Consider the following 27,500-nt stretch of genomic DNA (forward strand, 5'->3'; position numbering starts at 1 on the left):
GAGAAGAGATTATTTAATAGAACTAAAGCGCATATTTTGTTTTATGTCTTGCAAACGAGCACAAGGTGTTCATACGCAGCGATGTAAACAGCAGTATGAGTGCAGTACGTCCTCATCGGCGCACTCCTGGGGAAATTTCATGCACACGCGGTAAATGTTCATTGGTGTACTTATTATCTACAAGCACTCACTTAGATGCAACACGAACTATTTGCTAAACAAACAGCCGAAAAAAGCGAGTAGCGGGTATCGAAATGAACAGCCACAGAGCCGAAAGCAGTCGCGCGGCTGTGGGCGGGGCGAAGCGACGGCGGCGGCGACGGCTATTGGTCGGTTCGGGCTGTGTTCGCGTTTCGAAGGCATTCCAAAATCTGGAATGTCTCCGCGGAGCTCCGTCGACTCGAATGTCATCTGAACCGAATGCCGTTGAAAAAGTTCGTGTAGCAGCGTAAGTTCGGCAGTCGAGTCGAATGACGTTCGGTTGGAAGGCATTCGAAACGCCCGTGTAGCAGGGGTATAACGTCTTCTCATTAACTTTTCGGGGAGCCCAACGCTCATCAGTCTTGCGTTGGTCGGCCTGGTCGATTTACTCCCGAAGTCGGCCATACTCTAGATCTATGCAACGACATCTATAACTGGGCGGCATGCGCGTTACGCGCCCGCAAGTTCGAACGAAGTATCAAAAGGCGGCAATTGTTTTTACATCTTACTTATGCCTGCAATGTATGCAAGTTTCTCCCGAAAAGTGTTCTCTCGTTGCCTTTGCACGCAAGGTAATGTCACATTACGCCCAATGTACAGATAAGAAAATAATTCTGTATGAAGGAAGCCAACGCTTTCTTGGAGTTATCATCGTCCGAAATCTGCCGTGCAGCCCTCATATCTCGTAGACGGACAAATACTGACAGAGATTGTTCACAGTCTTTCCTTTCTCGAGGGAGTCGTGGGGCACGTCAGTGCGGCCGGTGATTCACGTGTGTAATGGATTGTTGTTGGGATTATTCCGGCAGTCTCAATGTACTTGGAAACCTTCGAAAAGCGCACATCTGAGCTCAAGAAAGTGGTCAAGCGCAAGCTGTTCGGACGTGTTTAGGATTGCCCTCTCTTCGGTCGCAACCGTTCTAATCGCCGGGGAGCATTCCATCGATTATGGGCTCTCAGGGCGCCAACCGCAGTGCATGTATACTTTCATTCCCGTTGACGCCGAGCACATATTCAATACCTCTCTCACATTCCCTGTCGCCATCTTGATAGCTTTCCTATTACCGTACCACGCACCATCTTTGCTAGAAGTAACCGAGTAACGGTGTTTTTTCCAAGCCTTCGAATGATGCACGAATCATTGATGCTTATCCCTTCGTTCTGTCGTCACAGTTTGAATCCACCTAAAAATCGTACGCTCTGTTATAGAGCCTGCATCAATAACGTGTGCGTCTTTCTATACCGGCAGCATAAAAAAGAAACGATTTGTTATGTTCAGCATTAAAGCAAGCTCGTTATTGCCTCAGTGCAGCGTAGCAAGCCGGCGAATCTTCGGGTTAACCTCTCCGCCATTCCTCCCGCCCCCCTTCTCTCTCTCTCTACCTGCCCTTCGCTGTGCGGACGTCTACGCTGACAGTGATCTCTATAAAAATCTTACCCGCCGATGACCTGAAAGTAGAGCACGCATCTACTTCGCACGTGGGAGATACTGAGCTCAAATCCCAGCACCGCTGGAAACCAGCTGGTTTTCTAAGCATGACACAGCATCCGTGTGCCCTCTGCTGTGGGCGGTCGCTGCTGCCTCAGGCTGGTCGTCACGCCGAAGCCATGGACCATTGATAGAGGCACTGGGTTCAAATTGCATAGCCGTCGGTTGACTGCTGACTAACGAATGTCTTTCCTGTCCTGGTGTTCCGGCTTCCCAAGGGGTCGCATCTGGGAATGGGGGCCCCTGATGGCGTCTCTGCCCGTTCGCATTCATTCATTCAGGCGGCATAGTCGCATGCCGGGGGCAACGGCGGCACCGCCCACCGTTTGTTCATGTAGGCCGGGGTGTGCTAACTAATTCGTCGACTCGCGGACGCGGCTGTGTTTGTAAACAGCGCATTATGGAAGTTTGCCCGGCCGATATTGTGCAGCCGAACCTCACACAAGCACGAGCTTGAACCACCCAGCAAACCGATCTGATTGCACTTCAGGTGTGTGTTGACGCGTTGTGGTGGTGGTGGTTGAAAACATTTATATACAGATACACTTAAAAAGGTTATGTAGGGGCTGGCCCAGAGGGGGCCAGCCCTTACAAGTACTAGGTGGAGGTCCCTAGTTCGGGACCCCAGTGGCGTTGGCCGCCGCCCGGGCTCGCTCGACCAAGGCCCGTTGGGCCTGCAGGTCAGAGCAGCCGAGCAGGGTCGCCTCCCAGTCCTCCCGGGTTGGGTTGGGGTGAGAGGGGATAGCGGAGTTGGAGTGGCAGGCCCACACCATGTGGTAGATGTCTGAAGACTTCTGCGCACATTGCGGACAGCTGCCCGAGAAAGAAGGGTCGAAGTGTTTGAGAGCTTACGGGCACAGCAAAGTATTAGTATACAGGCGAAGGAGAAGCCGCTCCTCCGCCTTTGAGAGACCATTACACGGGCGGGGATAAAGACCATGGCCAGATTGATAAAACAATGTCTTTGAAGGTGTAAGGTGGAGTGAATTCGAGTCCCTGATCGTCGGGGTCGGAGGGGAATGTTCTGTGAGAGAGCGCGCGGGTGGGGCGTCAGCTGCCTCATTTCTCTCAAGGCCCATGTGAACAGGAGCTCAAACGATACGCCGGTGAGCGGGGTCCCCGGTGTAGACGCTTTTTTGGAGAATGCGGTAGGCTAAGTACGGTACCCAACCCTGCTCGACGTTCCGACAGGCCTCTCGCGAGTCTGAAATAATTGTTTTTGAAGTCGTATCAGATGCAGCCAACGCAATGGCGACCTCCTCCGCGTGTGTTATGTCACGGGCTCGGAAAGTAAGGCCGTTCACTGTTTTGGACTGGTGGACGACTGCGGCCGTGTACCATCCGTCGTGGCGACCCGAGTTCAGCACAGCGGCATTGGGTGCGGTGGCTGACCACACCACACCCGGGCCCTTCACACTGGACATCAGTCCCGATGGCACGGAGTTGCATGAGTTCCGGGACACGAGGGAATGAGAGGCAATGATGCAGCGGACGAGTTAGTTCAAGGATTCGTCAACTGAATAGTTTGGTTTTATGGGGGTTTAACGTCCCAAAGCAACTCAAGCTATGAGGGACGCCGTAGTGAAGGGCTAATTTTGACCACCTGGGGTTCTTTAATATGCACTGACAACGCACAATACACGGGCCTCTAGAATTTCGCCTCCATCGAAATTCGACCGCCGAGGCCGGGATCGGGCCCGCGTATTTCGGGTCAGAAGCCGAGCACCATAACCACTGAGCCACCACGGCGGCTTCGTCAACTGAATAGACTCAGTACTCTGCACCACAGGCACCTTCGACCCTGTCGCTCCCACGTAATCAGACATCCTCCATTACAGAGGCCAACAGAAGCGCCACTCAGCCCCGCACAAAAAAGCAAACCAAAGCAGAGGTGATAGATTGGAGAAGGCTGCAGACAAACACCTACCCACACTTGCATATAAACTCAAGATGTACCGTACATACACCGACGAATGTCCGTTGTGCAAGGGCAAGCCAACACTCGTATACGTAACATGGACCTGCCCGCAGGCAAAGATCCGAAAATAGACAACCCGAATGTGACGCGGTGGGAGCACCTGCTGGCCAGCGAGCAAGATGTACAGAGTCCTCGTACGTTGAGCCACGATGGCAACAACTAGGTGCGGCGTCCTGGACAAGGGTCGACCACAGCGCAGAGCGTCCCGTAAGGGCCCCCAACACCTCTAGGAATGTCGAAATAAAATAATTGGCGGGTGCTTAGCTTTGGTTAAGCCTGGTAGGTTGCGAAAGCAGGTGTTTTATACTGTATATGCAGCGCCTCTAGTGGGAAGAGCGCGGCGCGCCGTGCCAAGCGGCCGCCGTTACCCGACAAACCGAGTTGGTAGCCCATCTCTCGCTCCTGGTATGACGTCACGCTATAACGTCACTAGTGCCTCTAGCGGGAGGAGCGCGGCGCGCCGTGCCAAGCGGCCGCTGTCACCCGAGGAGCCGAGTTGGCAGCCCGTCTCGCTGTAAAATTTCAAGAAATTTAAAAAAAAAACTTTTCTTTCAGGTTTTTTTCTTGAAAAATCGGAAATTTTGGAAAACCTGACAAAAACAGATTTATTTGCAACAGCACAACGATCAATAATAATGCTCCGAAGTTCAGTCGAATATTCAGTTATAGATGTCATATTGTCAAACGAAATTCTTGTTCTATTGCACCGAGAATATAAATAATGATTTGCACTTCAGGCGAATATGGAAATATAATAATCATATTTGTGGAACGAACTTCTTGTTCAATTGCACCGAGAAAGGGAACATGGAAACTGATCCATAAGTCACTCCATATCGGACTCAGAGTCACTGTCGCTGGATGGGGCACTACGCGCAGCAGCATAGATTGAAGCTGTGTCCACAGCTAGGTTCGACTGCCCATACACAAGCTTTCGAACGCGTTCCCCTGAAAGCCTGTTGCGAATCCTTGTATGGACGTTTCAGAAACGTGAAGAAGTTCCGTTCGCAGCTGGCGGATGATGGTGGTATCTGCAGCAGTCGGCAAGCCAGAGGAGTTAGTTGGTTTGTGCAAAGGCCTTGCCACCAGGTAGATGGGACCGCGTGCTTCACTGAAGACCCCTGTCCTGGACAAAATTCCTGCGGATGTCCTGCACTCTGCTACGTTGGAAATCAAGAAGCTAGGCTTGTATTTGGCTAAAACCGCTTAAGTGCACAACAGCCTATGTTATTTATGCCATGTGTGTAGCGCTGTAGAATTTGCAGCCATTTTGTTCTACTTCAGCCGTGAGTTCAAGTATTAGTGTGTTTTTAAGTCAAGCCTGGATCTTATATGTGACCTGGCCTTCAACTCACGTACTCGCAGCACGAACGTTTTAAAAGCACTACCTGGAACCGGCGATGACGACTGCTCTTCAATCGTTCAACGATGCACGCCGTAATGGTTTTCAAAGCAAAAACAAAAATTAAAGTAAATGCAAGCAATCATAAAACCTTAAAATTGTGTTGTGAAATTTTCGATGTTTCTTTCCATTTTTTTTCGTCTGAAAAAAACGAAAAAAAAACCGTTTTTTTTTTCCAAATTTGCAGTGTTTTTTTTCAGGCCTTCACATCTCTACGAGTATCGCTCCTGGTATGACGTCACGCAGTGACGTCACTAGGCATGGTATGACGTCAGGGGTCATTCTAAAGGTCAAACGTGCCAAGTGGCCGCCGCTACGCGAAAGGCCGTTCTTGGGGAGTAGTATTGCTTTCGCAATAAAATTTTCCATGCCCATGTCAGGTTGTGTATTCGCCGCGTGCTCGGGTCGTACGCTGCGCCGCGTGCCTCTGGCGCTGCTTTTTTTTTTCAGGTACCGGCCGCTGCTCAGTCACCAGCACATCCTACCTCGGAGGAATGTGCTTGTGGATCGTAACACTATCTGGGGTTTGACCGTCCTCAATCAGAAGGTTGCGTCCTTGTGCTATGAGCTCACGACAGTCCTGCGCGCCTCCCACGCGGGCCTGTTATCGTTTATTCCAGAGTGGGGAGCCCTGCGTACCGCTAGAGCTCCTCAACTTTCGTATGACGTGGGAGCCCCGTGATGACACGCAGAGCTTCTTTGTATAACACCTCCAGTTGCTGCGCCTGGCGCTTCGTCAGCTGGAAGCAAAACCCTACAAAAATTTCTTTAGACAGTCCATAGAATGTCTATAGACTTTAGTCTATGAAGTCTATAGTCTGTTTATAGACATATCATACAGACTAGTCTATAGACAATCTATACATGACCGTACAGTTTGCTAGACTTTTGTCTGTAGACAGTCTATGGATGGACAATTCTCTACTGAAAGTCTAGGTCTATGGGAAGTCTACGGACACAGGTCTATAGACGATCTATAGACTTCTGGCCATACATTTCCTATTGAGTTCTGACAATAGACCGTCTATATTGTCTATAGACAGACTATAGACAATATGCTGTCTATAGACAAACGTCTACTGTTCCAGTAGACATGTCTACGGACTGTCTATAGACATTCCATAGGTATATGGCCTGGCAGTACTATAGACCTTTGTTTTAGACAGTCTATAGACCTCTGTCTACTAAACCTTTAGTAGACCATTATCTATGGACTGTCGATAGACAGACAGTCTCAACCGTTTGTCTATAGACGGCCTATAGACAGACAGCCTACAACCGTTAAAAAAGGTCACCAGACAGTTCACAAATGACATGATCAATATACTTACAAATTTAGTTTATTGGCCTCGTGGTAGAGCACCCGCCTCGGCTTCAGAAGGTGGTGGGTTCGACTCCCGCCGCCGGCCGGGTACCCACCGGCCTGGTGCTCTGCTTCCTAGGGTTGCATTGCTTGGAAAAGGAGCCTGCACCTTCAAATCCCGTCACTGTGGGCTTCAAGACAGGGACAAAGCGAGTCACAGAGACAAAAGAATTTTCTTTTTATTTTGACGCGTGCGCTTCTGCTTTTTGAGGTAGCTTTCACGTTAGATGCTTTTTGGTTTCTTAGGTGACGTGTGTATTGTTCTGAGGTGTTTTTCTTCCAGTCACTTCGTTCGTATGCAGATTGTGGATGTTAATTTGTTCTTTAGTTCTTTCCTGGTGTTTGGCTTCTGTGATACGGCTGGGTGTTGCGTATAATGCAGAGTGGTGCAATAAAACGTCAATTGATAGTTGACGCCTGTCCTGTTGTTTCACGTTTCTTCTTATCCTCGTCCCATTTGCACTTTTCTGTTTCAAACATGGCTACGAACCAACTAGCCCAAACCAAAGTACTTCTTAAGTTATGAGGGAGGGGGTAAGCGCACGGGGGAATCAAGGAACGGGCCGTGCTCACTGCTTCTGTAACTCTTCGATTCCTCTCTGAAGCACGCAGCTTAGTACTGTTGGTACTGTTGCACAGGGAACATCGCAATCGCGTGATTCGCCAGCAGTCGGTGTTTCAAATGCGCGCCACTATTTTCCAGATGCGTAGTTCCAGCAGGAACTAGTGGATGACGCGACTGCAGTCTGGCTACACTGGGTCGAATTTCAGCTGTGTGTGTGCGGGTCGGATATCTACGATATTGCTAATTCACTCTTCTAGAACGGAAATGTGTCGTAGTTTCTGAACCACTTGATTACCAGAAGCAGCGTTTCATTCTTGTAAGTGTGTTGCTGTATAGCGCTATTTTTCTGCCCCGTTTACGTCGATGCTAAGCTTTCACTTAGGTCTCGTGCTGTCTAAACTGTTGATTTACTTGAATGCTATTCTTAATTTTGTTCTCAACGCAACAGGGAATCTCAGCTTCGATGTATGCATTATTTACAGTGTGCTTCATCATTACACAGCGCACCGAACTGCCTTCGGATCATTCTGGAAATTGAATCTTTAGGGCCAGCGTCCTTTGGCCAGACCTACTTACCTTTGCCAAAATGGGTGACGAAAACACGGAAAGGCCGACTTCAGCCACCCCACGCGGTTTGTCAGAAGTTATTGTGAGTGCAAATTTTATAATAATTTCCCTGCCTACCTGCGCACAACCTCCCTTTTCCCCTGGGCTTATCTAACTCCTCTGCGGACATTTTTTTTTTTTTTTTTCAGAACCACATGTCTATCCACAAGATTGAAAGCTTGCTGTGGTTTACGCGCATGTGCTCGGTCGTGTTCACACTGCTTTATATCATTCCATTGCTCGAGTAAGTAGGCGCTTGCCGTGCCTCGTCTTCCTTTTATTCATTCTAACACTACTGTGGAAAAATGATCATTGTTTGTTTTTTTTTCCTCGTTCCAGTGCAAACCCATACACATGCTACCAGCGAGCTTTGATAAGCAATGCTGCCACAAGTGCACTGCGGTTACACCAGCGGATGCCGAGCATACAGCTCTCACGCATGTTCCTGAGCCAGCTTCTCATTGAGGACAGCTGCCACTACCTTTTCTACTCCCTCATCTTCCTGTTTGCCCAACCCATGACCTGTATCCTTCAAAGAGGGTATTTTCATGATGCAGGGGCAATTTGAAGACTGCATTTTAAGGTTCTTACTGCAAAAGAAACAATATTGATGAAATTAGCAACAGCTCTGAACCTGCGTGAATATTTTCATGGAAGCAAAGAATCAAAGTAAGGCATTGGGTGCAACCAACAAGCCAGCACATGTGATGGCACCAGTGTTCTTGCTCAGGATAAACGTGTTGAATCCTTGACCTGGTCTGCAGTGGTACTGCTGCCTGTGTTTCTTTTCTCCTTGCTCCACTCGGCAAGCTTTTCGCTGACCCTGCTGGACGTAAGTATGCCCTTGTTGTAACTGCTTTGTTGATGTGCACTTTTAAAAACCCTCTGAAATTTTGAATTTTTTTTGCATCCATGTAGAAGTTTGGAGGCCGTTCTGGTATACTTGGAACCTGGTTGGTAAACCTGCTGGACCACCAAGGCAGGAATATCCTCCGTCTTGTGGCATTCACTGAAATCTTCCTCATGCCACTAACAGTGTTCAGCGTTCTTTCGTACGTATCATCAAGGCTTCTGTTTCATGTTCATCAGAAAAATCAGAAAGAGGAATAAAGTTGTCACCCTGGAAACTTGAAATGGCATAAAACTTAACTGTAGCTTTCTGTGCGCAGGAATTTTTTTTTGTGCATAGTTTTTTATTTATTTACCCATAAGGCCCAGAACTGGGCATTACATAGGGGTGGAATGTTTCAATGAAAGCAGCAAGCAATAACAAATGGTGGGAAAGTCAAAGTTGAGTTAGCATTTTGGCATCAGAAAAGAATAAAGAATTATGCAAACACATTGGTACACAAAACTAACTGTTCAGCATAGCACAAGGAATAACAGAACAAAAGCAAAGCAAAAAGATACCGGCAAAATGTAATGGTATCCATAGCAAACATAGGAATCAAGCACTGCGTGACGCATTTTCTGTGTTCAAAATATTAGTAAAGCTGTTTGAAAAGACGACGATTAGTATGGCTGACAATGCTGGATGGCAATGCATTCCATTTATTTATTGCCAATACCAACGATGACTTCTGATATTTTAGTGTGCGAGCAAAAATCAGGCGGAATTTGTGCGCATGATTCAGGTGAGCTGAGCAATGTGGCATGGGAACGATATGGTTTCGGGAGAATGACTGGTCACTACGGTATAACACAAAAGAATGACAACCGGACAGTCATGCTAGCATAGCAAGAAGTTGAAGATTCAGGGTGTGCTTCAGTGCTGATACGCTTTGACGACATGAGTGGGATGACAGTATGAATCTGGCTGCTTTATTTTGCACTGCTTCCAGAGCATTGGTAAGGGCATTTGTGTGTACTGTGTGGGAATTCGTCCTACTCTGTCCCCTTTGGTTTGCTTCCCTGCAATGTGTCCTCCCTCTCCTAGTTGGGAGGGCGCGGGATAGAGCAGACTCCATCTTCGACTTGGGAGCGCAACGCGCGCATTTGTTTAGGCGCTGCACTCCGCTCTCCGCCAGCGAGAAATTACTGTATGTTTTTGGAATATGAGCGCCTTATTTGTAGAATTATCCCCATGAAAGCATTTCTTCATGCTTTCATGCACCAAAGACTATTAGCGATACATACATTGGAAACCTTAGCTTACAACAAGATTAAGCCACCTTTTCTTGCTATGAAGCTGTGTTAGTACTGAATCGATTTGTTGGCAGCTTAGAGAAAACTAGGAAAAAGTATTTGTGGCTCAATGTAAGAGGCAGTTTACTTCCTGGCTAAAAATACTCTTGTCAAGATGTAGTTTACTCTGACTAGTATGAACAACAGATTTGTTACCTTTCTGGTGCACATTTTTAGCGTAATCTCTTAAAAACTTTGCCTGTTGGTAGCGCTGTGAGCGTGCTATAGTCTGTGGCATTTTTCTTTGCAGTGGGCGAAGCAGTTTGCTGACTCCATTTGTCTACTACCGCTTCCTGAGCCTGCGCTATGCCTCTCGTCGCAACCCGTACACACGGTAAAAATTCCTTTTGTCTTGCAAACGAGTTTTGTCCATAACATCTACGGTACAGGAAACCAGCTGCATGCTTTGTACCTTTGTACAAATCCTCTCATTGCACCCATTAAACTTCTGAAATTACCATCGCTCTCAAGGTATATGGTGTCTAGTACAAAGTGGTCAGTGCTTTAGGTTATGACTTGGAAAGAACTCTTGCTGTGTAACTTCTCAATGGGTGGTGGGCATTACGTTTTCACTTTCGTGGGTGGGATTCACTCATTTGTGACTGTGTTTTCATAAAAATGCACTACTGCAAAGTCTCACTAGTGTGTTGAGACCTTTTGGAGGGTGGAGATAGGTGGGTTGATAGTGCATAGCACTTCTGCAGAACGAAAGTTGGCAGGTATGGGTTGGGGGTGGCAGAAATATCATTAGGTGAAGAATGGGACTGGAAGAGGTATTAAATGAGGCTTGGTGGCATTAGCGCTTTTATCTTTTTCAGGTAATGACCTTGCTTACTTACTTTCAAACAACATCTTAAATGTACAACAAGGTAGTCGAATTGATGGGCGGCTGCAGTTAGATGTTTCCTCAGATTTGTTCAGTGTTCACTTAAGTGTTGTCTTTCCTTTTTGTGGGTTTAGTGCTCATGTATGCATTACATATATTTTGTATCAGTCTGCTTGGCTTCTTCTCTTGTGGCATGAAGGTGGATAGGCCGCACACAAATCTTTATTTGCAATACTGTAAACCCATACTGAGTTGTAACTGGATGAGGTAGAAATATAGAACAAGAAAGATGAATTGGAAAAAAAAAGTACAATTCTATTTGCTTTTCTAAAGTCTCTCACTGAATTGATGCTATGAAAAACATGCAGATCAAGGTTATGCCATTCAACAACGGTTTTTCAGGAGAAATGAGTATTTGAAGACAACAGCTGTAGGCAGTATATGCGGCATAATAGAAAAGGGGTGATTAATAAGGGGAGACACTCCGGCTAGGGGGTGTATGCACAAACTGGAGTCTAAATTATATTGTCACGAAGCAGATAAAGATGCTTGAGGTGAACTACTTTTGAGTAGATGGCTAGTTCGAGCAGTTAAGCTTGGATACATATAGCTGCCACTGCCTTCGTGGTGGCTCAGCGGTTATGGTGCTCGGCTCCTGACCCGAAAGACGCGGATTCGATTCCGAAATTTTGGAGGCCCGTGTACTGTGCGATGTCAGTGCACGTTCATGAACCCCAGGTGGTCGAAATTTTTGGAGCCCTCCACTACAGCATCCCTCATAGCCTGAGTCGCTTTGGGACGTTAAACCCCAAACCCCGTGAAACAAACAATAGAGCTGTCACTCACTTGTGTATTTTCTTAATTTTATCGTTTTAGTACTGGTGATATGGGTCCCATATTGCACTTGAATACTCTAACGTTGGTCTTACTGGACTTCAATATGCCTGGCAATGCCATACTTTTAATATATCTGGTGTTGCATGTTTCAGCTTCAGTTCGCGGTGCCAGATGAGGGAAGTTTAAAGTAAGTTCTCAGTGTAACATGAAAGCTAGAACTTGAAGACTAAAAACATATTTTCCTCCATAGCTGCCGCAAACACTATCTGTATCAGACGTTTTAACGCGACAGCATTAAGGGCCCTGTGGCTCAAAAAAACTGGTGTCAGCGTTGTTGTTCATGAGTGCAGAATTCACGAAAAATCCCCAAAGGAGCAAGCTAGGAGGCAGGTGGGCCACCTAGGTCACATGACCTTGTGATGTCACCGCAACCTGCCCAATGTGGCAGGTGGCAGTTAAATTAATAATTGGTTGTGAAAGGTTCTTCGGGAAGAGCAACCTGGGTCTCACACGCCCCACTGGTGGCAGCAGCTGCCATCGCAGGGCAGTGGTGCATTGCTTCACTGCTGGAAGCACTGAGCCAGAAGGGGTGTATGAGGACTCCAGTGCTCTATGAACATAAAGCAGAAAATGACCAATTCTGCATATATGTGCATTAATCCATTAATGCTATCACGTCACACCCTCGAGGTCGAGCTTAAAGGTGCAGTGAAGAGGAATCTGAACTCATCTTTTTTGCGCGGGAACTTGATCTACACGTTCCGAGCATTCTTAGAAACCTCGACTTATTGCCCAGTGTGGCCAATTTCCCTAATTAAATTGAATTAACGTCCGGCTCCCGCCTTTATTTTTTGAATTCTCCTCGTACGGTGGGCGGAGTGGACCAGCGTGTGGAGTGCCTTTCAGCCAGCTCCGTGGAGGCTTTGCTTTTTGTTTTTTAGGTTTCCGTGAATAAATAGTTTCATTCGCAGATAATATAGCGGCAAAATAAGCCCGCAGAAACAAAAATACGTGCGGACTATTTGCTACTACCGATTACTACGTATTACTCCGCCGATGGCAGAGCGGCAAGCCGCCACGGGACTGGGTGAAAGGCACTCCACGCATTGGTCGACTCTGCCCACCGTACGGGGAGGATTAAAAAAAAAGGTGGAAGCCGGACGTTAATGCGATTTAATTAGGGAAATTGGCCACACGGGTCAATAAGCTGAAGTTTCTAAGAATGCTCGGAACGTGTAGATTGAGTTCCCGCGGCAAAAAGAAGAGTTCAGATTCCTCTTCAGTGCACCTTTAAATGACCCCTCCAGTTTTTTTTTACAAACCTGTGTGCTTAATGAACTGAGAGCTTTTTCTCGGAGTGTGCTGCGCCTAGCAATGGTATTTTCATTTCATACAGATTTGGCACTCTCAGACTGCAGAATTTATAAAAAAGATTTGTAAATAAATATTGCAGCTGGAATATTTTTCAAGACAGTAAAACTTGGCAGCTCATTCTTTGACATTGTCATGTAGGCAGATTTGATGATCTGTGATTTTTTTTCTGCGTTTTCTAGTGACATGTGCATCTTTAAAAGAAAATATCGATACTGGCGATTTCAGTGTTGCAATTTCCAACTACTGCGGTGCTTTGTGCACAGTTGTTTACATACCTGTTGAAAATTGATGTTTTGCAGCGCAAAACGAACTAATATGCTTTTTTTTAGACGTGCAGAGAATACTAAGGCAGAATTTTTTCTAATATAGAAATGGTGAGCAACGTGAAAAGTTCGAGAGGAGGCACCAAATGTTAGTTGTTTTCTTTCTCTAAATGATGTGGAGCACATGAGAAAACATAGCCACGTGGATTGCACGTACAAGTGTTAAATAATTTGTAATTAAATTTTTTTCTCCTGTGCTGTCTTAGCTTCGGTTTCAACAGCCAAACGACGGCTGTGACGTACAAAACATGTTCAGGCCGCATGAATCGTACAAACACTCCAGTATGTTCGCTACTTTCTTCGTAGTCATCCACATCAACTATTCTGCAAGCCTGCTCAAGAGTTGGAGTGACAAGAAATGAACACGCAGTGATTATATCACACTTTTTGCATGTCTCATGTGGTCTAAACAAGTCTTTTACTTCACGGCCACCATTCGGCTCTTGAAACCGAAACATGAGAAAAAAAGTTTAATTATAAGTTATTCAGCTGTTGTAGTTGAGTTCCATATCATTGTCCAGAGCATCACTGCAAAGGGAAAAAAAAATATGCATCCAAAAACTTGGTTTCTCTACTCTTAAGGTAGGATGAGAATTTAGGAGGAGTTATATTAAAATTTTCTGTAGCAATGATATAATCAAAGCTACATTAATGAAACTTGGCACAAATGCACAGAAGTAGTAATAATAATAATGTTTATTTTTCTGTAAAAAAAATGGATGGGGCCATGGGTAAAAGGTGCAAAACAGCTTGACAAGAACCCATGGTCCCCTGTGTAAAATTCAGAAGAAAAATTTCACAATTTTTTTTTATATTTGTCTATTAAGAAATTGCATGTAACAGAGCACTGAAATGAGCAGTGCAGAAAGGTCCATTTATTTTGGAGAAGTGGAACTCTAATCGGAGACAATTGTCTGCAGTTACCACCGTATAGAATTCCTTCGTGACAAAAAGTAGTTCGCTGTTAAAGCTTTTCTTGTTGTCTAAAGAAAAAACTGACCACCACACTAAATTATAAGCTCAAGAATTTTAATGCCTCTGACTTTGATATATCCAAAGCTCAAAAGGCCGATTTCGTTTATTGTTGTGATTGGTTAGCGGAGTTATACAGGATAGCACAGACCATGTCCCATTCTTAACTGCTGTTTAACTGCTGTTTAAATTGTATCCTGCTATGGAATTTTAAGCCTACACCAAAAACTACATTTTCTTCATATATATCTTTGTAATTAGTGTAAATCTGGCTGCACTTCTGTAACATAAATACACCTCTCTGCACTGCTAATTCAAGCGCAGTATTACAAGCCATTTCTGCAAAAAGGGAGAGGATGTCTAAAAAGCAAATTTCACAATTTCAGAATTTTTTGCAACTTTTCTCCTGTGTATTGTTTCTGCCAAGTATCATTAATGTAGCCTTGAATACACCATTTGTACAGAATATGTTATCACTTCTCCTACAACCTCGTCTCACCTTAACGTATCTGTAAGATCACTTTCAAAGTGCACTAACTTTTGAAGGGAAAAGTAGTCATCACACGTCTGACACCAGTCTGTGTCCTACTGTTTCAGCTCCTCATAGTCAAGAAAACGATGTCTTTGAAAATGCTGCTTCAAACATCAAGCCGGAAGGATGTTACTAGGGCAGGGTCCGGAAAATAGATAAGATGGGTGGTTTCTATATTCGAAACTGCATTTCTTTGTTGTGTCTTATGCAGAATGGAGCATGTGGGCCGAGGCGCCATCACAAATCTGCAGATTTTTACCAAACTTTTTTTCTCAGTGCTTTTCTTTGTTGATTTCGTCTAACTGAACAAGCACCTGAACATAATAGGCCTGTGCTATCATTGTCTTTGGTGCATGTGTTAAACAACTGTCGACTTTGTATCCCTTCCTGGCATGATCTTTTGTGGCACTAAAAATTGTGCAATTTTTTGTTGCCCTCCAGGACTGTTTTTCACGAACTGCGTCTGGTGACTGAGCACTACGCATCCAGGCCAGGCTGTCCCGCATTCCTGAGGAACCTTCTGTTCAAGAGCATAACTGTGCTGTCTCAGCTGGCTCCTCCGGTGCCCCAGTAGGGAGGCCTGCCACGTCCAGCCTGGACGGTGGTGCCTCTGGACCACAAAAGCATGTTGCAGTGGGGCCCGGGTGGAAGGCACACCACCCGTGCCCTGTGCAGCAAAAGCACCGAACCATGTGTGAAGTCATTCAATTTTTATGGGCCTTCCCACTCTCTTTTTATTTGGCCTTGTGCACGCCATATCCTTCAGCAGAGCTGCGAGGAAAGAATAAAGAAAGGCAGTGTCAATTTTCCAGCCATGCTCATGCCTGCTGGCACATTCGTGCTCAGTGGGTCAAGGTCTGAAAGGGTTTGTTTGCTGTCAGGGGGCGCCTTCAGTCTCTGATACGGCCGTTTTTGTGTCTGTCCTGTTGTTTCACCTTTCAAAGATCAAGCTGTGGTCATTCTAATATAACTGTCATACTGGCTTAACTAGCTGCATTTGTAACAGAAACTAAGGAGAACGATTATATGAAAAGTGCAGTTTCCACCGTGCATCAAGTGACAAAGGAGTTGGTGGTGGTAATGCGGGACAGTTCTGTAGGTGCAGCTAGCTCAGCAAATGATTGTGGTAAAGGGTTACCAAGAAAATGTTTACAATAGCACAAGGAATTTTCAGTGTCACTCTCTGTGAAAATCGGGAGCTATGTGTTGAGTGAAAGAATGTAGTATTGTGTGGTTGTTGACTTCATCTGAGAACATTTGCAAATAAACTATTACCAAAATGACTGTGTGTATGGGTACTTTTGTGCCTGCTATTTTTCCGCATCTGTTCTAGTATATGAAAGTGCCCAACTACTTCGCTGTAGTTGCAGTCTCTTGTGTTTAAGGTTGCTTTCGTTTGTTTTGTTTTGTTTTGTGTAAGTGCTTTATCTCTGAAGAGAACTGCCTATTTTGTTGCATCATTATATATATGTTAGCAACCCTCTGCCGGTCACTGCTAGAATGCGTGAAATGAGCTCTACGTGTTAAAAGTTGTTACCTGGACATATTTGGTAACCTCGTCGAGAGTCCAATCGCGGCCACCTTGGCTGTCGGCCTGGTCATCGACACAGTCGTAGACACGGTCCATTTTCTGAAAGGAGAGTGTAAGCTAGAATGTAACCAGTTTTAAAAAGTGGAAAGAATTTTGTTTCCTTGCCTAGAGTGTTTTCCAGCTATGCATGACTGTGTGCTGTACTGTAGGCAAGACTTGGGCACTTACTCTGCTGTCGTCGTCGCAGAGCATGTCAAAAAGTTGCGTAGTGATGCTGCTCAGTCTGTACTGCCTCTGGAGGCATTCTGTCACAATAGCTTCCAGCTGGAAGTGCAGATATGTGCTTCATTAGCTCTGTACTTGCGTAATTGAAATGCTGTGAAACTTACTTCAATTTCCATTCGGTCACCAACACAGGCAATAGCATCCTTTCTGTCCACTGCTTGTTCATATTTACCTGAAAAATGTTTTTGAGGAAGCAGCACCAGGGTATTCGCATTAATGCATATGTGAGGTATATAAGTTGAGCATGGTAATAAATATTTTGCAGTTTCTTGGCAAGCTCATTCGATGGCTCTGAGGTCTTAAATTTAAATTGTGTAGGAGAGTAACAGTCACCCATTCTTCTAAGCAATCAGCAGGCCACTAGTTAACCCTTTCAGGTGTCATTTTTTGTTTCCATCAAAAACATTTTGCCGCCTGAACAGTATTTTTCAGGCAAGAAAGACTATTTGTTAGTCTACTAGCACATGCTAGTGGTTAATTTTTCACAGGGATGTGCAAACTTTTATGAAAATTGTCAGAGTGGTTGGAAATGCGAAGATTTGTTGGGTAAGCATTCGATGGATTGTTGACTCATTTTATTTCGAAGATGCACATTGCACTTGAAACTAATAAGAAAAAAATTCGTTATTGGCAGCAAAGTCTGTGTGCACAAAAACGGCGGATGATGTGCTACCTTGGTCACTGTTTTGCGAAATATTTATTACTGCATTCGTTACACGGCATAAAAACCCAAATTATTTGTGACATGAAGGATAATAAATTCAGCTGAAACAAAATAATTGCTAAGAAAAAGCTGCATGCTTGCTTTGTACTAAGCACCTTAAAGGGTTAACTATGAAAGTGTTTTACATGAGTAACATGATTAAGCTAAGACCTGTGATCTGCTTGCAGTACAGTTGACCTTTAATCTCAATTTAATCTTGTGCTGTCACATAGCATGCTCATAAGGCATGTTCTGAAAAGACAAGCTCTCTCAATACTGGCTGAGCTTATTCAACCTCAGTGCATTTATGAAAACATCAAGTAGGTTCTCCGTGGGACTTCATTCAAGCTGTGGGGTTTAATGTCCCGAAGCGACACATGGCCATGAGGAACGCCTCATATTGGAGGGCTACGCATTAATTTAGATGGTTATTTGACGTGCCATCGCACAGCACACGGGTGCGCCTTTTTGAGTTCCGCCTTCATCGAAACGCGGTCGCCGCAGCCGGGATTGATTCCGGGTCCTCCGGCTCAGTAGACGAGCGCTCTAACCACTGAACTACCGCAGCGGGTAAAACCTTCAATCCATCCTGCTCTAATCTAACCTAACCTTGTACTAGCTGTGCCCATTCCCGCGTTATCCGAAGAAAGTCAGAGACATGCAAACGCGTGCCTGCATGTGCGGTTGTATACTAACGGCAGATGGTGGCCATGAGGTCATCAAAAGGCAGCTCTTCCTCGCGATGCTGGCCATGGGTCCTCAGGGCGACAACGAGGACGAGCGTCGCCACGATTGACCGCATGTCGTCCGGCAGTTGTCGGCACTGCACGTGGCCCACATGCTATCGTTTTCGTTTTTTACTTCACATTTACAGCCAACTTGGCAAATTGTGATATGTAATCAGCGATACGAGTAGAATCGTTCGCTCTAAGCTGCGTAACTTGATTAAATTGCGCGCCGTCGTTGCCGTCGTTCCCAAACGTGTTTGCAAAGGTCATTTTTTTATTTACGGCCTGTTTAGCGGGTGCTCGTGAATATAAGAAGAATACGCAATGAATCTGACTGCTGAAATGGCTATTTTAACTTAACATGTCACCAAAAATCGCGACATATATATAAACGCTTTTCCGCATTGATAGGCACGCGATTTAAACTATTTTGAGCATCGCATTGCGGGCAGCGGAGCGTTGACCACTGCGCAGGTATACAAGTTGAGGGCACTGGACGCTGGTAGTTTATATGATGTATATGATGATGATGATAGCGGCGTTCTCAACGATTAAGGTAACATTTATACATTCAGCGCTGTCGGCGCGGATCGGCGTGCTTAGAATTCTGAGTTCCACTGTTGCGTTGTGTTCTGTGTTCACGTTTTTACTTATCTTTTCGGGTTTTCACGGCTTCCATTGCAGTGATTTCTAAATATGCTCACATCTAAGACATTTGTCAAGAAAACGAAGAAGGGGAACGTGCTGAAAGTTGTGAGAGAACATTACCTTCGAGATGACATTTGGTGCGGTTCGAAACTATGCTCAAAATGCAAGCACGAAGATCCTAATCTCGAATCAGCGCCTCGCAGTTGTAGTGATCTTTTCCCATCGCCCCACTACGTTGTGCCTGACACGAACGTAGTTCTGCACCAGGTATGTAACCTAGGTCTTCCCAATTTTTATAACTTGGCCGATGATCAAGGTAGCGGTTTCGCGAAGCGTTGACACTTTTAAGTGTTTTGTTCGCGCCAAAGACTCGCACGAATTTTTACCATACATAACTCACATTTTAGAGCATTTTGTTTTAGTATCTGGGGCCCGAGGCTCTTGTTTCTAACTGCTGCTGCGAACTCTCTGTCTGTACTTTTCTCCCAGTGAACAAATTGCAGAAAGACTGGCGAATGAATAACGCCCCTTCTGAATTTTTTCCTAAAAATATCTGGCACCGCGCAAGCGTTAGGTTCAATTAGTGTAGTTCTCTTTAACGGTATTCGCAGGTTGATGTCCTGAAAGACGCTGTCTTCAAGAACGTCATCATATTGCAGACAGTTCAGCAAGAGCTTAGACACCGACACGCCCCTGCCTACAATGCCATTCGTGAGATATTGGGAAACAAGGATCGCCACTTTTTTGTTTTTACAAATGAGCACCATAAGTGAGTAATTATGTCATGTCTGAATTGTGATCGTGGGCTGACCGAAATCTCTTTTTCATCAGGGAGACATACATAGAACGTGACGCTGGGGAAAGTGCCAATGATCGGAATGACCGTGCAATCCGCACAAGTGTCAGCTGGTACTCGGAACACCTGACGAACAGAGTGGACGTTGTGCTTCTGACAAATGATGAAGAAAATCGGTGCAAAGCATTGGCACAAGGCCTCAAAGCATGTACCTGTATGTACCTGTCTTGCTATAACGTTTCATTGATTGCGGTAGTCTTACATGTTAACATTCCACTTCTGTGCTTTCCCACTCTTGCAGTTGCAGATTATGTCCGCAGCCTGAAAGATCACCCAGGCCTTTTAGACAAACTTGCAAAACTTGAACTTGATGAAGCATCCGTAAGTGACATTCTCTGTTTGTCCTTGCAGGCAGCACACGTGCTGTACCTCTGAAGTCTTTATCTCCAAAGTCAGAATAACGGAGCAGAGAAACAAATTTTCACATCACTGTGGTTAGAACTGCAGTTGTTTGTTGTTTACTCTCTCTCTCTCTCTCTTATTCTTCGACAGAAAAGTGCTGATGCCCGGGGTGGTATCTATCCTGAACACTTGCCTCAAGCAGAGCTACACCTTGGCATCAAAAGCGGTCGCTTCCAGCAAGGAAAATTTCAGGCTAGCCGGGAAAACTACTTAGAAGGAAGCGTTGTGCTGGGTGACGATGAAGAATCTCGTAGTGTAAGTCCTTGCATGTTAATTATTTTTTCTTTTTTTGTGCAGCATACAGTGCTAAACTCTATTGCTTGACCAGAGGAAGCGGCATGAAGAGACTGGGACGAACACAGAAGCCGACAGGACGGGTGCCAAACTACCAATAATTTATTGAGAGCAACGACCAGCTTTTTAAATGCCAGCCAGAACCCACATGACACCAGAAAAACAGTAAAAGAAACGAAGCAAAGAAAGCTGCTCATGTACTGAAAACAGGTTTTGCTTGGTTGCTTGTTTAAATTTCACAAATGCATTCATTTCAGCACATGTCGGTGTTGATTGTTCGGCTACATCATATTGTATTGCATGGGTAAGAAGCAGCTGTCTCACTTGGAAAGCACCATAGTTGGTGTACTTTGCTTTTTACGTGTTGTGTGTTGTGTTGGGTTTAATGGCACATAGGCAGCTGAGGCCATCATGTGCCAAGCACATGATGGCCTGCCTCATGATGGCACCTGTCTAGTGGTGACAGTGTGTAAGGGACTGTTTTACAATAGAGAGGTGATGTCTGGCTGTCCCTTGTTTTTACATGTGCACCTGGCTTTGCATTTTTCACTGTTCAGGTCTGGAAGGTGACGAGTGAAAATATGATGATCACTAGTTGTTAGGGAAAGGAAATTCAGGAGAAGTCACATCAAAAATTCACAGTAATTTACTCTTAGTTGCACTGGGCATGAGGGGTTTCAACTTTAAGCACATTCTTTGTGTCAAAGAGGCTTCTGAACCTCCGAAAATGGCCGCATTATATTCTTCCTGTTATAACATGCAAGTTGTATTCTGAGATCACTTGAGTTCTGTGATTTTATAATTGTTGTTTCTTTCATTTTCTGCAGGTATTGATACAAGGTCGAAGCAACCTGAATCGAGCTGTCCATGAAGATTTAGTTGTGGTGGAGATTTTTCCTGAGGATAAGTGGTCACTGCCGTCTGGACTTGTTCTTGTTGATGAAGCACAAGATGAAGAAGACAAAACAGTGAGTGAGCTCCCTTATTAAAAATGTGAGAGGGAAGAGAGAGAGGGTGGAATGTGATGGACGGCCAGATCAGATTTCGCTGATTTGCATTAGCACGGCTAAACTTTCTCTTACAGCTGACGTTGATGTAGATCAGACGTCAGCCGGCTGATGTAGATTCCATGGCAAAATGTAGGGCCAAATTGCTAAGCCAAAGCTATAACTAATTACTTTTGCTGATTAATGTGCTCAGCAAGTAAGCTCAGCTCTACAAATTTTTTTCCTTTTTTATGCTTGCGCACTACCGCTTGCTGCTTGTAGTCCATATTGTGCAACTGGCGATCGCAATATTGGTGATGTGCAAACAGTGCTTAGTACTCAATGGTTGTGGCCACATCTCTGGCGTTCGTGTAATCTGTAGTGGCCCTCGTGAGTGTTGGGTATGTCCAAAATTCTACTTATTTTGCACAATGCTCTCTGGGCAGAAAATTTTACAAATTCGTGTCATCGCTCGTACCATCCTGAAATCCAGATCAGTCTACTATACTTTTTAAGCTGAAGCAAAAACTTGGAAGGAAAAGTCGTGTAATGTGACAAGTCACAAAATCTTTCATTAAGATTACATGCTGCCTTTTGAGGCACTGCTGATTGTGTTCACTAGCTCAGAAACTTGGATCTAGGCTTGAGGAAACGCCTGCGTACTGTCACTCAATGCATTTTTATCAGGACGAAGAAGAAGCGGTGAAGCTGAATCGTAAACCTGCCAAATCAAAACGAGTTCCAACTGGTCGCATTGTAGGCATCTTGAGACGCAAGTGGAGGCCCTACTGTGGAATCCTAGCACCATCTACAATTAAAGAGGTATGCCTGTTTTTCTTTGTAACCTTATGCTGCGTTTCTTAGGCAAAAAGTTTTTGTTATTAAGGAGCTCAGTTTGTTACATTTGGGAAAATTCTCGTGAAATTTACGTTTCATCTCCCCGAAAATCTGCAGCTCTTAAAGAAGGAGCAGTTATGTTGTGTGGATAAGTATTGTGAAACAGTTTTGTGCAAAATACTGAAAATGGGACCATGACCCAAAGTGAAAAGCTTGCTTATAAGATAAGAGTTAAAAAACATTGGATATTGGTTGACTACACAATTAGCACCTCATTCTTCCGTTGAGTGACTGCGCCTGCTACTGCCAGTTTATATGGCTGATGAGTCCTCCACTACGGCGTCCCTCATAGCCTGAGTCATTTGGAACGTTAAACCCCATAAACCAAACCAAACCTAAAATTTTTCGAGTGGTTCTAGGGAATAAAGCACAGGTCTTCATTCTAGAGCTCTGTTTGTCTTGAGAAAAAAAGCTGATGTTTGGCTTTGTGTTTTTCAGGCAACGCGACATTTGTTTGTGCCTGCAGAACGAAGAATTCCAAAGATCCGCATTGAGACGCGACAGGCAGAAACACTCTGTCGCCAGCGCATCGTTGTCTCTATAGACAGCTGGCCAAGAGACTCGCGGTACCCTCTGGTGAGTGGGAGCCTAATTTTTGTGTCTTCCTGTATTCTTTACTCTCACCGCTGTGACATGTCTTGTTTTTTATTTGTTCATAGCAGGAGAAAATTGCTGCGATTTTTTGTGCGATATACAGGGTCTGTTCTGAAAGTAGTAGGACTGGTTTTTTCCTGGGCGAACGGGCGGACGAGAGGTGGTCTGCGCGTGCAGGATCGTTGAAGGGGGATATTGGGAATGCGGGGGAAAATGGGCAGTCGGCTCTCGGCCGTTGAAGAGAGGAGGTCGCTTGTACTGTGAACCCCTGTCGGAACGTCTCGTCACGCAGAATCGTCGAGCGTTTAATGGAGCAGCGATACGCGATCAAATTTTAAGTAAATCTTCGTAAAACGGGCAAAGAGACTCACAACATGATTAAGGAGGCCTACGGTGACGCTTCCATGGGTAGATCAGGGGTTTTTTGAGTGGCACAAGCTTTTCCGAGAAGGTAAGGAAAGAGTGGAGGAAGACGACCGCTCCAGACGCCCTTCGACCAGCACGACCAACGAAAATGTGTAGCGAGTGAAACATTTATATAACAGTGATCGTAGAATGAGTATCAGAATGATTGCTGATGACTTGAGCATTCCTCAAACCCAAGTTTTTGATATCGTGACAGAAAACTTATCCATGAGGAAAGCGTGTGCGAAGTTGGTGCCGGGAGTGTTGTCAGAGGAGGAAAAGGCCAACCGATAGGATCTTCTTCATCATGCGAATGAGGACCCCGATTTTTTGCCCAGCACAAGGCGGCAACGCTGCCTCAGCCCCCCTACAGCCTCGACTTGGCCCCGCCAGACTTTTTTCTATTCCCGAGAATGAAATCGACGCTCGAAGGGAAACATCACGGATCGGTAGAGGTGGTTCAACAGGCCGTGACGAGGGAGCTAAGCAGCATTCCGATCCAGGCGTTCCTGGAGGCGTAGGAAAAGTGTAAAACTCATTGGCAGCAGCGTGTAGGTGCGGAAGGGTGCTACCTTGAAAAATTGTAATCGTTTGTACTATTCTTTTCAATAAATTTTGTTTAAAAAAATGAGTCCTACTACTTTCAGAACAGAACATGTAGAGGGCTTGCACGCACCTTCTCATTGATTTAATTTTTCTGTAGTGCTAAAAGTATGTGACCTGGACTCCAGCTTGCCTACGGGAGATTAAAAAATTGGCAGTGATGGGTTCGTGTGCAAATTAAAATGCAGTTGTTGCTAGGATTCACAAAAATGCATGTGCCGTCTACTTTCGAAACCTTCATGTGAAGAAGTGGTTCATACGAAGAAGTTTTCATGTTCCCTTTCCAGGGCCATTTGGTGCGTGCTCTTGGTGAGATTGGGGACAGGGCCACTGAGAACCAGGTGCTTTTATTGGAGCACGACATCCCACATCAGTGTTTCTCACGAGCTGTGCTGGACTGTTTACCTTCTATGCCTTGGACTATTGGACCCGAGGTTAGTATTAGGCTTTTGCTTCTGTGCTGCTTCCAACAATACAGCACAATTCACTGCTAGGAGGTTCAGTGATGATGCTTCCTTTTCCACTTTTTAATGACAACTACTACTATGGTCACTGCAGCTATATTGCTGGTGTGTATAAAAACGTGACAGCCAATACTTGAGCAATTCATTTCACCTTTCAAGCTTTGCCTTCTTCATTTAACATTGTACTATTCTCAAAATAAAGCTGGGAAAACTTTTCTTGCAAATTTTGTCACAGTGCCTTGCCGTAATTGAATGCATTCGCACACACCACCGTGTTTTTAATGCAAGATTTCGTGAAAGTCTGCATGGCAGACATCTTTGACAGCCTGTGCCAAATCTATTCCACCTTGAATGTGCATAAAAACACTTCTCTTTAAGTGTGAACTGAGTTGAAGGGGCAGTTAAAAGAATTATCGTATTGAATTGCACTCAATACAGGTGCTTTGTTGGGTTGCGCTGTTACGAAGGAAAGTTGTAAAAGAATTTTCTGTCCTTGCCAACGATGTATTTTAGCTATTTACAACAATAGAATTTTTTTTTTTTCCACATTTAAGTCTGCAGCTCCAGCTAGGCAGTATTTGAAATTAACGTCGCACCACATATCGGCTGCCAAAGTGTAACTATGCACAGCTCTTTGAGTTGCCCTAGTGGGATGTGTGAACTGCTGCAGCTGCTTGATAAAATGGGAGGGGCGGGTAGCAGCGAAAGGGCAAAGCTGTGATCGGACAGCGTTGTGTGGCTGTTTTTATCATGGCAGCAGGTGGCACATAGATAGCACCACCCCCGGTGCTTACCAGGCCATTGTTTGCTGAAGCAGCAAAGTACCTCGTGGTAAACGATTTTCCACATTCAGTGCTCCTCATGGACGTTGGAGGGACACTGAAAAGAAATCAGCTGAAGCAAGAGGCCGCGCTAGACTGATAGAATGCTTTTGGGAACACTGCCGGCATTATTCTGTATGGAAAGGTGACTGCATGGGTGAGGAAATTGCAAATGAAGTCTCAGATCTCTCCCCCATTTACATCTTCACAAAGTCCCGGTGCTGTTACACCATATTTATGCTGCCATTCCTTGAGTGAGTCCGACAAAACTGTGAATATCGGGGCCAGTTAGAGGTGACGAATGAAAACAAAGCTGTTTTCTCTGCTGATCACACAGACCTGTGTTATAGTATTAATTGCAAACAGGAAAAAAATCTAGTTGCAGCACATACAGCTTTGCCCTTTCTTTATGTAGTCATGCATCATTGTGCTGCATCCTTTTGTCTCCTTTAAGTCTGTGCTTGTGAGTGAGCGTTTCTTGCGCATCCCGTATTAGGGAGCTGATTGGTAGTACTAAATTTATTTTCGGTGGCACATTGTCAGCTATTCAGTCATGGTGCGAGGCGTGCAGAAACCATGGTGCCCATAATAGAGTCAGATAAACCACAGGAATGGGCCAAAAGTAGTTCAGGTACTTACCTTCAGGGTGAGCGCTTTGTCACTGCGTTGCCGAATGCACTAAGGTCATTGCTATATGAAACAGTGCAACATAAAACATGCGTCAACAAAGTTGAATAAAATGGAACCCACTGCAGGGTGAAGGATGTTAAAGGGGATGACAAAGTCGAGTTGAGGGTTTCAGTACTGCTCTCTGCAACAGGAGGAAAAGGGTCGCAAGGATCTTCGTCACCTGTGCATCTGCAGTGTGGATCCGCCAGGCTGCACTGACATTGATGATGCCTTGCACTGCAGAGAACTGCCAAACAGCAACTACGAGGTGAGGTGGCGTGCTTGCTCATTTCTGTGCTCTCGCTGCACAGTACTACATATTAGCCTTTCAAGGTCAGCACTGCACTGCGGTCAAAGATGACATGAATGCAGCTCATTGTTTCAGTGAAACAAAAGTAGAGTTTGGTCAGATTGTTCCAGAAGCAACATGATAACAGCAACCACAGATTAGAGTAGCGAGATGCAAGGCATGGGAGCAGCTGGTTGGTTAAGTGCTACATACTTGGTGGAGGTTACTCTTTGTATGGATGCACATCTTTCAGCAGTATAAGCAGACATTCATAGGAACACTGCAGAACTTTAAGGTAGAGCACTGCAGCAACTTTCCTTAGCAGGCCTGCTATAAGGTGACAGGCCTGCACAAGTACCGCATGCTTTTTTGCTTGCTCTGTTGTAAATTTTTTCATTGCTGAGCTGAGAACATACTTTTTTGTGATGCGATGAAGTGAATGCATCTTCCAGGTTGGAGTCCATATTGCGGACGTCTCCCATTTTGTGCGTCCAGGAACAGCTTTGGACCAGGAAGCTGCCAATAGGGGCACTACTGTCTACCTGGTGGATCAGGTTAGCTGCACTTGTGCATGCATTGAAAAGGTCCCCTTTGAGGTGTTGCTTGTTTTGCTTGCTTAGTGTAATCTTTCTTCCCTTGCAGAGGATAGACATGGTACCTGAGCTGCTGAGCTCAGACCTGTGCTCTTTGCGGGGAGGAGAGGAAAGGCAAGTTCAGAGAGGACTAATCGCCGGTGGTCCTAGATGCTAGTTCTTTCATGTACATTAGTTGGCTTTTTATTAGTATTTGGACTAATTTGTGCTGTGGTTGATTATGGTGGGCTTTATAGAGTAACCTGTGCATTTATGCTGCATGTCATTGAACAATTCACTCTCCTTGACTCGGTTTGTTCCTGCTCAAATTTCACGCAGAGTTCTCATTTGATGGTTTTCCTCATGTACTGCAATGTATTTGGTGTCAGTATGCTCACCAGCATTACGCAGTAAAAATGGAAAACCAACATTGTCAGCAAATGTGGCTGCTGAGAAAGTGAGCTCATGAAACTTAATGGATTGATGTCATCATCTGCTTTGAATAGACAAGAATAATCAGCTGTAGGAGTAGCAGTGAGGTGACTTGAGCCTGTGCATTTTCCACTACATCATGCATATCGTAACCCTTGTGTTCTGACTTGAAATCAGCAGATGGATTTTCATCATGCCAGCACAACCCACTGAGCCACCTTGCCACTACTTATTTAGTTACTGCAGTTTAATTTCTTCCTTGCAAATTGCATCACTGGTAAGTGCAGCTCACCGGGCTCACTTTTCTATGAACCGTTTTAAGATGACATAGTTTTTAATTTCTATCGCATATACAAATAAAGTGGCTTTTTTCATTTCTATCGCATATACAAATAAAGTGGCTGTGCCAAATGCACCACTTTGCAAAGCAGACCACGAAATATGACCCCTGTGTTAAATTTGAGCATGAACAAATCAGTGGCCGGAATGAAAAAATGATTAATGGCTTTACAGCATAAATATATGCAAAGGATTCTGCATAATTAGTGCTCTTTGTGTTCCAGTAAGACATGATTTTACTTAAATTTTTTTTGCCACAAGCATCTAGAAAAGAAGTATCGGTTTACAACAGTTTTTTTTTTTCGAAGCACCTTCTTCAAGAAAATGAAA

At 45.0% G+C, this 27,500-nt stretch overlaps 3 protein-coding genes across 6 annotated transcripts in view; 2 read left to right on the plus strand and 1 right to left on the minus strand.

The window, feature by feature from the left end:
* The first annotated feature begins 7,163 nt into the window (after positions 1-7,163).
* On the plus strand, positions 7,164-15,935 carry Kr-h2 (transmembrane protein 33-containing Krueppel homolog 2). Of its 4 annotated transcripts, none has more exons than XM_089566344.1 (8): positions 7,164-7,314; positions 7,481-7,647; positions 7,754-7,848; positions 7,944-8,128; positions 8,369-8,436; positions 8,523-8,656; positions 10,039-10,122; positions 15,094-15,935. In XM_089566344.1, the coding sequence occupies exons 2-8, from the start codon at positions 7,585-7,587 to the stop codon at positions 15,224-15,226; spliced, it is 762 nt and encodes a 253-aa protein (XP_089422470.1). In that variant the 5' UTR covers positions 7,164-7,314; positions 7,481-7,584; the 3' UTR covers positions 15,227-15,935. The 4 variants fall into 4 exon arrangements, with proteins under 4 accessions (XP_089422470.1, XP_089422473.1, XP_089422471.1 ...); XM_089566347.1 differs by lacking the exon at positions 15,094-15,935 and adding an exon at positions 14,718-15,079; XM_089566345.1 differs by having other exon boundaries at positions 7,166-7,314; positions 7,501-7,647.
* A 233-nt stretch (positions 15,936-16,168) lies between these two features.
* Positions 16,169-18,340, minus strand: LOC149371977 (uncharacterized). The gene is made up of 4 exons (XM_089581456.1): positions 17,868-18,340; positions 16,573-16,640; positions 16,412-16,507; positions 16,169-16,282 (listed from the first exon to the last, which is right to left on the minus strand). The coding sequence occupies exons 1-4, from the start codon at positions 17,971-17,973 to the stop codon at positions 16,169-16,171; spliced, it is 384 nt and encodes a 127-aa protein (XP_089437582.1). The 5' UTR covers positions 17,974-18,340.
* A 114-nt stretch (positions 18,341-18,454) lies between these two features.
* The window catches only part of Dis3 (exosome complex exonuclease RRP44-like protein Dis3), a 44,646-nt gene continuing 35,600 nt past the window's right edge, over positions 18,455-27,500 (plus strand). The window contains exons 1-12 of the mRNA XM_089566331.1: positions 18,455-18,814; positions 19,159-19,316; positions 19,379-19,557; positions 19,645-19,724; positions 19,896-20,060; positions 20,927-21,067; positions 21,773-21,907; positions 22,421-22,558; positions 23,872-24,018; positions 25,690-25,806; positions 26,280-26,381; positions 26,470-26,534. Of these exons, the coding sequence (XP_089422457.1) occupies positions 18,596-18,814; positions 19,159-19,316; positions 19,379-19,557; positions 19,645-19,724; positions 19,896-20,060; positions 20,927-21,067; positions 21,773-21,907; positions 22,421-22,558; positions 23,872-24,018; positions 25,690-25,806; positions 26,280-26,381; positions 26,470-26,534 (1,646 nt within the window). The 5' untranslated portion in view covers positions 18,455-18,595. The remainder of the gene's footprint in view (positions 18,815-19,158; positions 19,317-19,378; positions 19,558-19,644; positions 19,725-19,895; positions 20,061-20,926; positions 21,068-21,772; positions 21,908-22,420; positions 22,559-23,871; positions 24,019-25,689; positions 25,807-26,279; positions 26,382-26,469; positions 26,535-27,500) is intronic.

Source organism: Amblyomma mixtum, chromosome 1, assembly GCF_055824585.1.
Source record: "Amblyomma mixtum isolate Tamu chromosome 1, ASM5582458v1, whole genome shotgun sequence".
In the NCBI taxonomy this organism is placed as follows: domain Eukaryota; kingdom Metazoa; phylum Arthropoda; class Arachnida; order Ixodida; family Ixodidae; genus Amblyomma; species Amblyomma mixtum.

What these genes read in the sequence shown, in the direction of transcription:
- Kr-h2 (XM_089566344.1), top strand. Translation starts at nt 7,585, where the DNA reads ATGGGTGACGAAAACACGGAAAGGCCGACTTCAGCCACCCCACGCGGT. An exon ending in TATATCATTCCATTGCTCGA is followed by an intron (nt 7,849 to 7,943) that starts GTAAGTAGGCGC and finishes TCCTCGTTCCAG; the next exon opens with TGCAAACCCATACACATGCT. An exon ending in ACAGTGTTCAGCGTTCTTTC is followed by an intron (nt 8,657 to 10,038) that starts GTACGTATCATC and finishes TTTTCTTTGCAG; the next exon opens with TGGGCGAAGCAGTTTGCTGA.
- LOC149371977 (XM_089581456.1), bottom strand. Translation starts at nt 17,973, where the DNA reads ATGCGGTCAATCGTGGCGACGCTCGTCCTCGTTGTCGCCCTGAGGACC. An exon ending in GTGACCGAATGGAAATTGAA is followed by an intron (nt 16,508 to 16,572) that starts GTAAGTTTCACA and finishes CTGCACTTCCAG; the next exon opens with CTGGAAGCTATTGTGACAGA. An exon ending in TCTGCGACGACGACAGCAGA is followed by an intron (nt 16,283 to 16,411) that starts GTAAGTGCCCAA and finishes CTCTCCTTTCAG; the next exon opens with AAAATGGACCGTGTCTACGA.